General features: G+C 41.2%; 1 protein-coding gene across 4 annotated transcripts in view; it reads right to left on the bottom strand.

Annotated features, from left to right (window-relative positions):
- Positions 1-15,669, bottom strand: part of RIN3 (Ras and Rab interactor 3) — a 477,167-nt gene that overhangs the window by 129,789 nt on the left and 331,709 nt on the right. For all 4 annotated transcript variants that reach the window (XM_085626503.1, XM_085626504.1, XM_085626501.1 and 1 more), the window contains one exon: positions 14,545-14,636. In XM_085626503.1, coding sequence (XP_085482629.1) covers positions 14,545-14,636 — 92 coding nt within the window. The remainder of the gene's footprint in view (positions 1-14,544; positions 14,637-15,669) is intronic.

Here is a 15,669-nt window from a genome sequence, read left to right on the forward strand (position 1 = left end):
CAGGGAGGTGTGCCTGGCGTGAATCCCTCGAGGGTTTCTTACCCACAATGCCCTGCAAATCTCAAACTATGCCAGAAATCACACGTTTTCCTTACATTTCTGTGATAGAAACATCCAGAATCCACAGGAATCCACAAGCATCCTACCAGCCAGCGTTACCCCACTTGTGCCGATAAAAATGCTGCACCACATGTGTGGGCAGAACTAGTGCTCACAAGAGGAATGAATCGCAAGGGCTCCCATTGAGCTATATCTCCCAAGCACTGCTGGAGTGAAAGAAATACCATCTGATCACTTTGGTGTAATGGCGCGCTGATCGTCATTACACAAATAAAAATTAAAAAAAGACTCCGGCTACTCGGGAAACTCTTCCCAAGCAGCTGGAGTTTAAAGAATAATAAAGGAATGACTCTGGTGCTATTCACCAGAGGGGTCTTTTTTTTACCACGTTGGGCTACTAAATTGTATGTAATACCAGATTACAGCTACTTAAAGTGCCATCACTGGTGATGTGAAGGTAAATTGCTCATCACTCTGCAGTCTCAGGCCTCAAAGTCTGTCACAGAGACTATCTACTTTGGCCTACACACAGCAGTACTAATAAGCCCGTTCAAACGATATTCTAATGATTTGGAACCAGGCTCCACAACACACATGGAGCATGTTCTAAGTCTACACAGTTATGTCCACAACACATATGAAACCATTCGAGCTATAGAGAGCTACTCCCAAAAGTTAACTATGAAGCCCCTTCCCACTCTACAGAGTCCAGCTTGAACCTGTATATGCAGCTCCCTCAAACTATAGAGAGCCCTGGACCACAGCCTATTTGGAGCCAGTTCAAATTCGTGAGCATTTCAAAAGATTATTAAAAGTCACCATTTTAGCAGTTTCTTAGAACACATGTGGGTTTGTTGCAAATAAAATAAAGTTTGATTACTCTCCAGCCCCCCTCTTTAAATATTTGCAGATTTGGATCATCTTAAGAACGTCTGAACAGATGACCTGAGACAAAAACATTTAGGCAACAATGCAGTCTTGCTCAATTGGCATGATAATGTTTTTACTGAACATGAACTGAACATGGATTTTTTCAACTGCTTAATCCCAGATTAGGGAATTACATTGTGGCACCCTTTTTACCCAAACGTATGCTCCCAAGTATGAGAGACTCAATCCAATTGTTAATCATGTCCCCCAAAATGTACATATTATTGCTCAATATACATTCATGAGTCAGTGACTAAGAAAAAGCTCCAAGTATCCCTGTATTTATCTTTGATTTCACCTCGATGATATCATATTCTATGTTCATACCATCCGTTACCGTTTCTCAAAATCAACCTGACTAATCATTCCGTTTCAGCCAAAAGACCAAACCGAGGAAGGATGAAACTAATTTCTTGCAAACTTCATAAAGGAAGGAAAGAAAATGAGAGTGAGAGAGAAAGCAAGTGAGGGGGAGGAAGAGGTAAATAGAGGGGGTGAGAGGAGAGAAGGAGATTTATACAGATAATGGGAGCTGGTTTCGCGGATTCTTCAATGGGTGTTTCTTCACCATTGAATTATGCATCGGTCTAGCAAAATGAGGCTGTCTTTGTGCAGAGCCTATTGCATTTTCCCTGTCTGGGTAGTTATATGCATTATTGGGGTACACTTCTCCCTGTGATGCTCATTATGGCACCTTTTTAATGAGCAAGGTGACGTGTCAATGCCACTGAAGTAATGTCTACTTAAAAATGGTGTTTCGTATTGGCAATCTGCCAGTGTCTAGACCCTTTCAATGTATGTGTGTACAGGAAATAATGAACAGAAAAGTAAATGCACTTCTCAAGATCACCCAATTAGGTCAGCTGAGGAAACAAAGATTAGAAACTGGGTCAGATCACAGTCAAAACGAGACAAACATAAGTAGAGGCTTGGAGGCCTGTCTAGAGAACAAGAGATTTCAAAACATGCCAGTATCTTTGAAAGCATTGCCCCTTAATGTGCCAAAAAGTGTGCATGGATATTTTATCTCACTTCATGGATGGTTTCAAATGTACTAGACAAACTAACTTAAATACATGGGGTATTCAATCACTTAAATACATGGGGTACTCAATCACTCAAATACATGGGGTATTCAATCGCTTAAATACGTGGGGTATTCAATTGCTTAAATACGTGGGGTATTCAATCGCAAATCACTTGAATACGTGGGGTATTCAATCACTTGCATACGTGGGGTATTCAATCACTTAATTACATGGGGTATTCAATCACTTAAATACGTGGAGTATTCAATCGCTTAAATACATGGGGTATTCAATCACAAATGCGTGGGGTATACATGGGGTATTCAATCACTTAAATACATGGGGTATTCAATCACTTAAATACATGCGGTATTCAATCACTTCAATACGTGGGGTATTCAATAACTTTAATACGTGGGGTATTCAATCACCTAAATACGTGGGGTACTCAATCACTTAAATACGTGGGGTATTCCATCCCTTAAAAACATGGGGTATTCAATCACTTAAATACAAGGGGTATTCACTACTAAAACTAAAGACATAGTATCAAAGTGCATGGGCAATGTTTAAAACAATTGAGTTATGGCATTAGCTGCATCACTACAGGTCATGGTAGTGTCGCCCATTTTGGATATCTGGGGATTAGAAAGGTAATGATGACATAGAACGCCAGACGTGTGTTATAAAATCTTTACATTTCGGATCTTTATGCATCTCTTAATCAGTGTAAGAATCAGATGGTGTGTCCGCCTACACTCAGTGTACAGGAAACAAATACCGTTCATTTACAGAAAGAAGGCGCGTAACCTGGACATTGCTCTTAAATGAAAGCAGGGAAAGGCCTGGGAAGGGAAAGCAGAAAATGCTTACAATTATTGTCCACAAATTGTGATGAATCTCAGTTGCGGTCAAATTACATGCTGAATAGATATGGAATCTGAAGAGTGTACAGAAGTACAGATTAAAATATAGAACAAATTTAAATGGGGGGGGGGGGGGAGGGAAGCCAACCTTGCTAAAACCACAATGTCTGTGGCAACCTTCCCTCTGCCACAACCAATGACAATATAATTGGTAAGAAGCCATTCTTAAATACAGACTTTTTGGCATTCAAAACAAATCACTGAGCTGAACTATTCACCACTGAGCTGAACTATTCCCAGACTAATTTAGCTTCTTACTCACAATATAGTTTTGTTTTATTAGGTATCCCCAAGGTGAACATTCTGCTATTTGGGGTACATTTGTAAGGACATTGCATCAATTCCTACCTTTCTATCTTTCGCAATTGCCATTTCAATGATAAGGTGTAGGGTTTTGAGATCTAGCTCATGATGGTGGGTGAAATGCAGGTGCCATTGCATTCAAAGGGTTGCTGTGAGCTTTAGAACTGGTTAAAGGAAAATGAGGCAATCTTTAGCCTACTTTTAGTGTTGTGAGTGATGCTCTCACGTAAGACACGGTCTGAGATGCACAGCTTGCCACATCGCGTGGGGTGAGGATGCGAGTAGTGAACTGGACACCTTGAGTCAGCTTTCCTGTGAGACGGACTATTGTGGGCAGTGTCTCTGGTTGGCCAGCTCCTCGCGCAGGGTTGTATGTCATTTCACGGGAAAACAAATTCATAAAATGTTAATTCTGAGAAACTATTTCACTAAAACCATTATGAGGAACCATTTCATGGATTATTTCAATGGTGTTCCCTTCTACATGCTTTTAATGCCTCAGCTTTACTAATGAAATACCAGCCACAGCAGAAAGTGCCCAAAGTACAAAGGAAAAACTATAAGCTATAAACCTCTTCAGCTTGGTTTGAAGTAGCAACCAAAAAGCAACTTTAAATTTGTCCTGGAATTTTTATTATTTTGCTTTTAAACATCAGCAGATCAGTTTCTCAAAATATTTTTTTTCTATGAGATATGCACTTTCCACACGGAGTTAACCCACTAAAAAAAACTTGTCTTTTTGAGACAAAACCTGAATTTTTCCCTTAAATTTCTTTTTTTTCGTGTATAGATCACAAATATCAGCTTTGAATTTCCTGATTACAAATGCATCACATTGACAGATTCTACTCCACCTTCCAAGGTAATACCGTCACATGCCGTCTTCTGATTACAAATGCCTCACATTGACAAATTGTTCACCACCTTTTCAGGTAATACCTTCACATGCCAGGGAGGCTCACCGCAATGTCGAAGATGCCTACATTATGTGAAGGATTCCCAGCATTATGCCAGGGTCACAGTTGTACAATGGCTGTCCATCATAATTCTAAGATTTACCACATCATGTCATTCATGGACATTTTATTCCAAGAATGGCCACAATTATGCGAAAGATTGGCCAGAAATAAGCCACCCACATTTACAGGATGGCAAGGGTAGCTGCCATTATACCAATATTAATCTAACAATGCGCAACATACGTCAAGGTTTGACATTGTCATGCTAGTACCAACATTATGCCAACAATTGTCATCACTGAGCCAGAGATGAACCCCCGATATTGGGAGCACCATACACATTTGGTGTTACCGGACACCAGGAACGTTTTTTAGCATAAGATAATGTCTTTCAAGGAGGGACCCAACACCACCCACTAACACAACCCATTCATGATAGTGCGCAAATGGATACATATGCAGAACTATTTAAACAAATATACATATATATGAACACATTACTCCCACTGTCTGAAACAAACAAGGCCATGAGGTGTCCACACTCTCAATCCAGCCTCTGTTCTCATTGCATACACTGCTAATGCACGGTTATCAAATACTTCCACTTTTTCTGGTAGTTTCACACTCTAGTGACTCCACTGTGGCCGCTGATGCCTCTTTTTCTGACCCGGTTTTCACAAGGACTGTACGATCAATAGAGTGGGGCTTGTAAAGTGACGATCTACGTGTGATTCGGTAATTCCAGAGTGGCGACAGGTGGCCATAATGCAAATACCACAGGCTGTCACCGCATGTAAACATGTGACCATGCCATTGGTTTGGCTGTCAGCCACTGTTAAGATTTGGAGATGTGTAGCACTGCTATCTTCAAAATGGCTAGACTCTGAATTATGTACTGTGCTGAGATGCACTTCAACTTGTAGCTCACCACTGCCCTTAAAGTAGCTCCCTGGAGACCCCTGGTTTAAAATCACCTGTGGTTAACCATTCACACTCAACCTAGCATACAAACACTCTTAGTGTACCTCAATGTTTAGGTCCCATGAACTTTATAACAAAAAGAGCTCCAGAAAGAGCTCCACATGCAGACAGTTGGGACTCCACATCCCACCCAACATGGAGCATGACGTAGTGATGAAGCATGCCACACTGGTGGGTGAGGGTCAGTGCATCCTGAAGAGGATACTCCTCTGACCTATATTTTGGTGAGCTGAAGGAAGATTCTCCTTAAGTACCATTTATGTAATGTCATATCTTTTTGACACGTTTTCATAGCCCCCTTTTACAGTGTTAGTTTTTTTTATATTTATCACTTCAGAGATTTTTCCAATGCAGGCGGTAGCGACCGTTCAAGGTCAGAAGGCTTCTGCCTGAGAAAATCTACTCAAGCAGGCAGCAAAATCAACTCGAGTAGTTGTGCCTTCTGTGGTGTGCTGCAGTGCACTGTCTTTTCAGCGTGGAACATGCTCCCGGCACTAAATCCCAGTATGAGCAGCGTGACATGCCTATTTCTGCCGGTTAGCAAACTCTGCAGAATCTCGCAAAGTTTTTTTGTAAGTTCGTGGAATTCCACAGTGTCAAATGAATCAAGTTCTGTACACCCCTAATTCCTAATCAACAGCAAATAATTCAGATATGAACTACCAGATCTGGACTCCCCCCTCCCCCCCAACTTACAGAATCCACCATGGCTCCATCCTCTTTCAGCCATGATTTTCAAACTTTTTATGGAACCCATGGGGCCATTCTAGTATACAGCAACATCAAGATCCACCAATATACTGATCACACCCGAAGCTTTTTCATAATCTTCTCAACCAAAATACAGAGACTCAAAGTTTACCATGAGCACATTCAAACCTAGCCTGTTTGCCAACAACATCAAACATTCCCTGATTCAGACATGGCTATCCAACTGAAACCTAACAGACTTCACAGCCCAACTAACAGAATGGGCCCAAGCCCTTTGGATTCTACTTTGACCAGAATCTCTCACTTAAAAACACATTACCAAAAAGACCAAAACAGCCTTGTTTCACCTCTCTTTAAAAAAGTGACACCTTTTATCCCAGGAGAAGACTTCAGAATGACAGTTCAAGCTCTAGCCCTCTCCCAACCTGACGAAAGCAAAGGCTGGCATATTGGCATCTCAAAGACCTCCCTCATTTCCCATAAAAGCATCCTTAACACAGTAGCTTGTGAAAGGGTTAAAGTAGTCCTACCACATCACCCTCGCACTAAAGGATATACGTTGTCTCCCCCTGCTATCCCAGATCCTCTTCAGGTTCAGCTGAATCACTTACAAGGTGCCCTAGACCAAGACTCTTGTCTGCCCAGCTAACAAACTAACAATATCCAGAGGTCAACGCCAGATGAGCACCCAGATGAGGAGCTGCAATGTTACCAGATTAGAGACTAAACAATGCAGGAATGAGAAAACACAAAAACAAGCCTAATCAAACTACACCCGACGATCTGGAACAACGCTTCCTCTGAAATCAGAACAGCAGGAGCTCTCTGAAAATTCAGGAACAAACTGAAAAATCACCCCTGAAAGGAAGGCTATCTCACTTATGTTGACTTCTCACCCCTTCCATTAGCTCTACCTTCTCCCTCCATCCCCATGTATCCTCAGTGGGGCTTGCTCAATGTACAGAGCTCCATACTACCTAGCCAGGCTAGCGCTTTAGAAATACCAAAACATACATAAATACATGCATTCTCCCCACCTACACCCATTTGAGAGAGGCTCCTAGCTTTTCCCATCATTGCATTTGAAAGCGCTATTTCCAAGTATGACACTGTGTTAGAAGTTGAGCTAAATTGGCTGTGGAAATTTTATGAGTTAACATGGAACTGGAGCAAACTGATATCTAGCTTGTAACTCAAGAGGTCTCAACTCACAGGTCCCCCACCTTCATGTCCTACTGCAGCCCGCCTTAGATCACCACTCCACAAGCCTACCCTGCATAGGTGCCTCAGCAGGCAACAACTTGTGAAGGGCTTCTACCTGCACTTGCATTTCAGCAGCAGTTGACAGCAAGCCATGCTGTGCCCCTATCTGCTCTTGCATGCAGAGGCACATACTTGCCAGAAGATTCTGGCATGTCCCACGTGGGATCTTTCATTGATGATTCGCCACTGTATAGATTTAAGCTATTCTGCCCAAATTTTGCTATTAATTTAATACAAATTCAGCTGCACTGTATTTGTCATCATAGTGCAGCGGATTTCTTTTTTTTAAATGAGGACCTGTTAAAAAGATTGATGGGGCTGGCTAGAGGTCAGTAACCTGTGAATGACGATGCCACAAATCTACTGGCCTTGCAAAACAGTTCCAGTCAGTCTCAGACTAACAGAGTGCAACACTACTGATTGCATATATTATTTACTTTTTAAGTCGAGCCTGGGCAACGCATGCACTGCTCTGAGAGGTATGCTGTATTCAGGTATGGATTTGAAGCTTTGCCCACTCTCCGCCCATCTTTTCAATTGGCTGCTGTTACTGTCCTTTCTAAATGGTTGCTTCTGATTCATTAATAGGCTTCTTAGTCCCGCCTTGTCTGCATTTGTAACTTCTCATGAGGACTGGACTTTTTACTTGTGTTGTTACACTGTCTGTTTTAGCTACAGTCGGTGAGCACTTCGGCACGCGATATGCTGCTTAGTAAATGCTTTTTATTTTTAAAAGCGCCACATTCCACGCTTTTTTACTTTAATGGCGGCTGCACCTTTCTTTAGATCAGCCGCATCTTAAAGAAATGGCTGTGGCTGACATTAAAGTAAAAAAGCAGCATGGAGTGCTTTTACAAAAAAAACCCCATTTGTTTGTCAACCTAAACAAATGTTTTTTTTGTTTTTTAAAGCACCCCATACCGCGCTTTCACTTTAATGTCGGCCGCGCACCTTTCTTTGTACGCGGGACGTCTAAAGAATGGGCGTGGACATCAGTAAAGTGAAAGTGTGCCATATGGTGCTTTTACAAACAAGCATTTGCAATGCAATAGGTCTTGCATGTGCGAGAGTTTAGGCTATTAGCATTGTAAATAACAATGCCTTTTATTTATATTTTAAAACCCAAAAAATAAATAAAAGGCATTGTCAATCAATCAATCAAATAAGCTTTAATTCGGTTTGTACAAATACAACCATATAAGCTGAACAGGTTAAAAATACATTAAATAACATGAAATATAATTCGGCAAAATCATGGACAGGTAATTGTTCCTATACAAGCCCTACTTAGCTGGCATTAAATGGTGAGTCATAATTGATATATTCAATAATATACATATTTAAAAATGTATAAGACATTTAAAATTAGGTCATTTAAAATCTTTTGTCAATAGCTATAACCATGTAAGTGAGGGAAATAGATGGCTAACATAAAGTGACTCGTGCATAAAAATGAGTCCACTCATTCTAGTAAAGTGACTGATGCATAAAATAGATTATTCCATGAATGACTTATACATAACTATGACATCAAAGTAAAATACAATTTGACATGTATCATTTAGTAGATAGTTATGGATTTCCTAGCGGCTCTGCATTTTATAATATATAGTGCTACATGGAAACAGATGTCCCAACTCTCTAAGGAACAGAGTAGGTTCATGGCATCAGCTGTTAAGCGAATGTTATATTTTAAAAGGATCGGTTTCAGATAAAATTTCCTCAAGAATGTATAAAATTTACAAAATAACAGGAAATGGCAACAACTTTGTTTGGAGACATTGTCACATGGGCATACTTTGCTAGAGCCAGCCCCAATCACAGGGAATGATACGAGATGGTGTACAGTACCCAGTCTTAAACGTACAAGAACATATCGGTGAGATTTCCTAGTCACTTCCACCAAATATGTCTGAAGGCCTTTTTTTAGGTTAAGTTGCCTATAAAATACAGAAGTTTTATAGGTCTTAATCAATTTATTCCTTTCTTCTGTTTTATATAGAAGGAATGTGTCTTTAATTTCCTTCTTAGAAGGTAGAATATCACCAACTGAATCTTTGGAGATCTTAATTCCGAATAAAATGTTATACCAAAAAATAATGTAATTCAGCCATTGAATGCGAAGATGGGAATCCAGTTTAAGACAATCCTTAATTACAGACTGAGTGAACCCAGTTTCCTCTTTGTTCCATATTGAACGCCATAATAGTAAAGGGCGTAATGCAGCCAGGTCCGATAAATAATTAAGGCCTGTTTCTTGATGAATTAAATCAGATGAGGCTGCAACTGGGACACATAATAGACGTTTAAGGAATGTATTTTCATTTGTTTGCAATTGGGCCATTGGGGAGTAGCCCCATAAACCTGCTCCGTATAAGGCCGAAGAGACACATCTTGCGTTATATATGGTTAACATATCTTTTATTCTGTGATCCCCTATTTTTGAGGCAAAACGAAAAATGCCATTAGAATTCCTAGTCATTTTGTGACCTATGTTTCCTTGCTCGTTGGACCATTTGCCATTCGCATCAAAATTGATGCCTAAATAACAAAAGGTATCAACCGCTTGTATCTTCGATCCTTCAAGGAAAAAGGACCGTGATGATTTGATTTTACGTCCACATATCATGGTAAAAGTTTTTAGTTTGTTAATCAGCAATTTCCTGTCATTAATAAAACCAGTAAAAACATCAATTAAACGTTGTAGACCCAGAGGAGTGCGTGAAATTAGGACGGCATCGTCCGCATATAACAAAATGGGCACAACAGTGTTATCAATTTTGGGGGCATCAGCAGGGGTATTATTTAAAACCTCGGCAATTTGATTTATAAAAAGAGAAAATAAAAGGGGCGCCAATACGCATCCTTGTCTGATGCCCCTGCGCACAGCGAAAAAAGGGGTTCGCTCACCCATCGGACCATAGCGCACACTACAAGAGAGTTTTTCATATATCCTAGCTAGGAAAAACACAATCTCCTTTGGTGCCCCAGATTCCAGTAGAATCGACCAGAGGAGCGAATGATCCACTAAATCAAACGCACTGCTTAAGTCGGCGAAGCATAAAAACAAATTACCCCCTTTTACCACTGTATATTTGTTAATAAGTAATTCCAGGTTAACACATTGTTCAATGGTCCCAATGCCCTTCCTAAAACCATATTGGACTGGAGTCAGTACATTGGATTCTTCGGCCCATGTCTCCAATCTTTTTAAAAGCACCCTACTTAGTACTTTTATTGAAGAATCAAGCAATGAAATAGGGCGATAATTGCATGCTTCCGAGCGCGAGCCCTTTTTAAAAAGTGGGACAATTAAAGATTCTGCCCATGACAATGGGAAATTACCTGTAGCGGCAGCATTAAAAATTCTTGTAAGGATTGGTGCCCAGAGATCCATTTCATCCTTGTATAGGTCAATCGGGACACCATCCGGGCCGGGGGCTTTTCCCCCTTTGCTATTTAACAAACCTACACGCACCTCCTCAACGCTAATTGATAGTGATAATAGGGGCCAAGTAAAATTATTTATTAAAAGAGGAAAAGTTAAAACGATCTGTTCTGGGTTAAAAAAATTTGAAAAGTGCTCAATCCATTCAGTGCAATTAACATGGGACATCAACTCCGGGGTGCAATCCTCTTTTAGAAAGGGGCTATTTACAGTTTCCCAAAAGAGTTTGATGTTATTCAACTCACTGGCCATGGTAAGTTTATCCCAAGCATCTGATCTCAGTGCCTTTTTTTGTGCAAGAATTGCTTGTTTGTAGTCTTTGCGTAGTTTACAGACAAGAGAATGATTACGAGGTTTAGTCCTTAGTGCTAGTTTTAATTTTGATAAAATCTTGGAGCATTCAGAGTCGAACCACTTCTTACCATTCTGCCTAGAACCTTTGGTGTTCCTAGTTAAGATATTTTTTATAACAGTATTTATATTATCAAATTCCATGCATAGCTGTCCAGGGGTAACCTCCTCACTGAGGCAGTAATTAATACTGTCCCTGCATTTACCAATCACCTCCCGCTTGATTTTTTGTGGGTCCAGACCAGTCCACTTAAGTCTGCTACCGTTTGGTCTAATGGGGAGGATATCATTGATTGTATGGGTAATGCTAGTAATTCTGTTTCCCCAGGCTAACATAACTATGGAAATACTGTTATGGTCACTAACTACCTGTTCGGATATCCAAAGGTTCATATAAGGGCAATTCTTGGAGAGTAGGATATGATCTATGTTGGTACTAGCTTCCCTGCCAGTGAATGTGGGACATTTAAGATGGTCCTCATTTAAAGTGCAATCCAACAGCTCAAGATCGAATTTGGCCATTAAGCTGTTGAGGATTGTACCATATTCACAATGGGGAAAATGTAACATATCATCTTTATTACCATCAGTGGTGGAGTAGGTATTCAAATAACCACAAGAATTAGTATATATGGTGGGACAAGCTTGAATGTTAAAATCGCCGGCCCACAAAACTACAGCCAATTTGCTGGGTGAATTTAAAAGTCCGTCCAGCTCTTTTTCCAGTGGCACTAAACAAGCTCCTCTATCTTTCTGGAAATTATTATTATAGAAATTTACTAGTACCAAGTCTTTGCCTTGCGGGAAAGATAATCGTAAAACTTGACTATAATTGTCAATAGGTAAGTGAGATAAAACTTTGCAACCAATCAATTTGGTAGAAATTAACACCATAAGACCACCTTTTGCTCTACCCATTGGCGAGGGGGTCGCATTTACATAGTACGAGGTGTAGCCCTCTACCGAAATAGGTTCTGTACTCCATGTTTCTTGCAAGCATATAATATCAGTGCCGCAAGTAATAAAGTCTTGCCAGAAGGGCATCCCTAGTTTGTTTCTAATACCTGCTATATTCCATGTAGTCAATGTGTACCCCTTTTCAGTTAAAATTTCTTCGTCATTAATCAAATTTTTGGGTACATCCTTACACAAGTGAAACTTATCAATTGTATCAACTATGGGATTAACAGGCTCATTGTCACCATTTACCCCTGTGAACTTGGTTGTCAAAAGCAGGTCCGTACGTAATCCTTGATTATTCTCCGTTTGTATAGGTGTCAGGTTTGGTGTCATTTACAAAGTCAATAGCTCAAACTCGCGTAAATGCAAGACCTATTGCATTGCAAATGCTTGTTTCTGTATTTTATTTGTCTGTTTGTATGTCGTCAGCAACCAGCACCAAGTTGTTTCACACCACTAAAACATGAAAAGCATGCCTGTCGTTCTGCTTGTAAAATCAAACAGCTCAGGGAGGAGAGCTCAGTAGCGTTAAGTGCTCGCTGCTGATATCTCTCGATAACTTGGATGTCACAGGTTTAAACTGTGTCAGGGCAATCTCAGCTCTTCATCTACCAATGTTCTACCAACGTTGAGGGAACAAGTACTATTTATAAAATGAACACTTGTTATTTGCAATGGTATGATACTGAAAAACACTCACTACACTGAAAACTAATTTTCACTTTATTTTTTATATTTTGTGTTTATTTAGTTATTTTACCTATAAATACATTTGCTAAATAAAGTACCATATATAGAAGAAGATGGCTACTCGTGCTTGAGTGCTACCAGATGTTTGAATTGTCTGTCATGAAGGCTAGTAGAATAAAAACTCTAAAAGGAATAAAAAAAGTATTTGTCTTTTTTTTTTATCAATGTTACTGAAGACGGCTGGTGAGAGTCATTATTTCAAGTCAGTAACTGTCTACAGTTTATAGACGATAAGGGGAGGGGGTGGAGGGAGAGTTATAATTATTTTTGATTTTTATTGAAAAATGTCTTAAACATTATACACCATACAGCAAGGCGATTACATGGGCTGACAATACAAGCACAATACAGGAAACCCATGTAATGATCCAAAATCCACGGTTTAAATAGCAAAATAAGTGTAAAAGCCCAAAATCACGGACACAAATTAAGCACCGACCACAGAAAACAGCAATATGATCAACCCCTTAATGCAAGATTCGCCTCAGCACAAAGCAGAACCAGAACGAAATGCGGCTGGTTTTTAGGCAAAATGTAGTGCTAAATAAAGGCCATGAGTAACTTGACGGCTACAGGAATTCTGAACCTACGTCATTTAGAAGATAAAAAGTTTCTGAGGACTACAGTGTTCTACAGACATTAAGCTGTTGTCAATTCTACCTTATAGGTATTTTTACTCTCAGACCTCAGGTATAAAGCTTCCTAAAACTTGTAAAAGGAAGAGCAAACTTCACAAAATATGTGAGCAGAGTTTAGTTTTGGTTTTACATGTGAAACAATCAGTTTCTAAAAGGTTAAAACTTGGCTGAGAAGTAGCTTCATGTCATACAGAACACCTTCAGCCACTTCCAGCATTTTTGCCAATAGCACTTTTCATCCACGGGCTTTGAGTCTACAATGAAAGTGTTAACAGAAAAATTACAAGCCACAGAGTGCAACATGCTGTTGTCTTAAAAGCCAGGAATGGCTGAGGATATAGTATGTCAAAGCGCCACTTTGGCTGAAATGTGAAATGCAAAATAAAATGTAGTTCCTGACTTTTTCCCCTTTTTTCGTGTAGGCAATCAGAGGTCAAAGTGAAATGACAGAGATAGCCTTTCAAATGCAGATGCAAGCTCTGACTGCTAATGGGATAACATTAAAAAACTCCTTGAAAAAGGAACCGGTCAGGGAAGAAAAAACTTTATTCACCAGAACAATTTGAGGAGTAGCAGTTAGACCTGTCCAGAGAGACAATAGGAAAGGAAGAGCAATGGGATGGCAACCCCCTTCCAGAGCAGCCTGTAATGTAGAATTTGGTTTGATGTGGTGGATCACCAACCAGCAACCCCCCTGGATGCGCCCCGCCCCCCTCGTGCAGCACACTCTGCACTGCGAGGATGGCGTAGGAAGGGGGGTGCGGGCCGCCCCGGGTGTCATCACTGAGGGAAGTGACAAAATGGCACAAATATGTGTTTTAAACACATATTCTTACCATTTTGTCAAGCCGGGGATGACAAGAAATTTTCCGCACCTGGTACTACCTTGCTATGCCACTGTGGTCACCTTCAGTACAGCGGCTCTTACTGAGTAGGGGAGTGGCGTAAGCAAACTTTAGCCCCCACCCACTGCAAAGTACATGGAGCCCCCCTCTCCTCCATACAGTCAGGAGTTCTCAGGCCAGGGACCTGCCACCCAGTGCACAGTGCTGGAGGGAGCCCCCTGGAGCTCGGGTGAATGTTGCGCCACTGAGTGGCCCATCAGCCTTTAATGAAGCCCAGTCCACCTGGCGATCACTAGATTGAGTTAATGTTGAGTCCACCCCCTACAGGTTTATTAAAGGCTGGCACTCCTCTAAAGATACCCAGTGCACAAGAAGTAACGTAAGCACTTACCTGTGCCCAGAGTGGAGATGTCCTCAAGCACTGAGTGGGTCTTGGCATCCAGTATCGCATGTGGCAGTCTCAAAGTTAAGGGCAGCACGTCCCTGTGCAAACGGGAAGAGAGAGCGAGAGAGTTACTAGGACAGCACGGCTCCACACTGCAAGTCATTTTGGGCTGGGTTGTGAAAGGAAGTTTACTAAACTTATGACAGTGGACGGTCTGTCGCAACATTAACGGGTTTGGTATGAATACCTGGTTAATCAACAATTTGCAGTGAACACGAGGTTCAGCATGTATTCTTTTGCACTTTTGCGCTGTCTCATCAGCGGCAAATATTTTAAAAATCATAAAACTGTACAAATCTTTAAATGTGGCTAACAGCAGACCGGGTAGTTGAAAGAGGAAGTAGGTCTACGAGGATGAAATGCAGGGTTTGGTTTGACTTCCGGGTACAGCGCCTCACAGGCATCAGTGTGGGAGAGTCCCAGGGGTGCTTTCGGAGTCCAGGTGTGATAGGGCCCAGTTAGTCCCTCTGCCTGACCTGTGTAAATGTAAATGTAGTGCATTTATATAGTGCTCCACACCCCCCCGAAAGGGTCTCTCAGGCGCTGTGCGCATACTGCTGTGGAACCCTTCCTGGCCTTTCCCTGTGAAGTGCCCACTCCTGGGCACCCCCAAGGTGAAGCCAGGCATCCTAGCGCTTTTGGGGCCGTTGTGGAGATTAAGCAAGCTATTGCCCAGAGTTGCAGAGTGGGCCCCATTTAGAAGAGGCACCGAGGCGAGAATTATCGGGTCCGGGGAAATTGAGCACAAGACCCACCGAGGCGGGAATTGAACCCTGGTCCGGGCCAGACCTCTGCATCAGGGTCTGCCGCTCTAACCATTGAGCTACACTTCTCCATGTCTGTTCCTGTCCCAGCGGTGTAGACTCGCTGATCAGGAGAACAAAAACTCAGTACTGACATGTACATGTGTGAGTGTAACAGACTCTTCAAAATGTCCCTAACTTAAGATTAAATGATTTATGGTGAAATTTGCATTTCTCCATTCATGGTTCCATTTACTAAGGTTGGCCATGAATAAAAAAACAAAGCAGTAGCAAAGCCAATATATATGACTTTGGCTGCAAGGCTTTT

Source organism: Triturus cristatus, chromosome 9 (assembly GCF_964204655.1).
Source record: "Triturus cristatus chromosome 9, aTriCri1.1, whole genome shotgun sequence".
NCBI classification, from domain to species: Eukaryota; Metazoa; Chordata; class Amphibia; order Caudata; family Salamandridae; genus Triturus; species Triturus cristatus.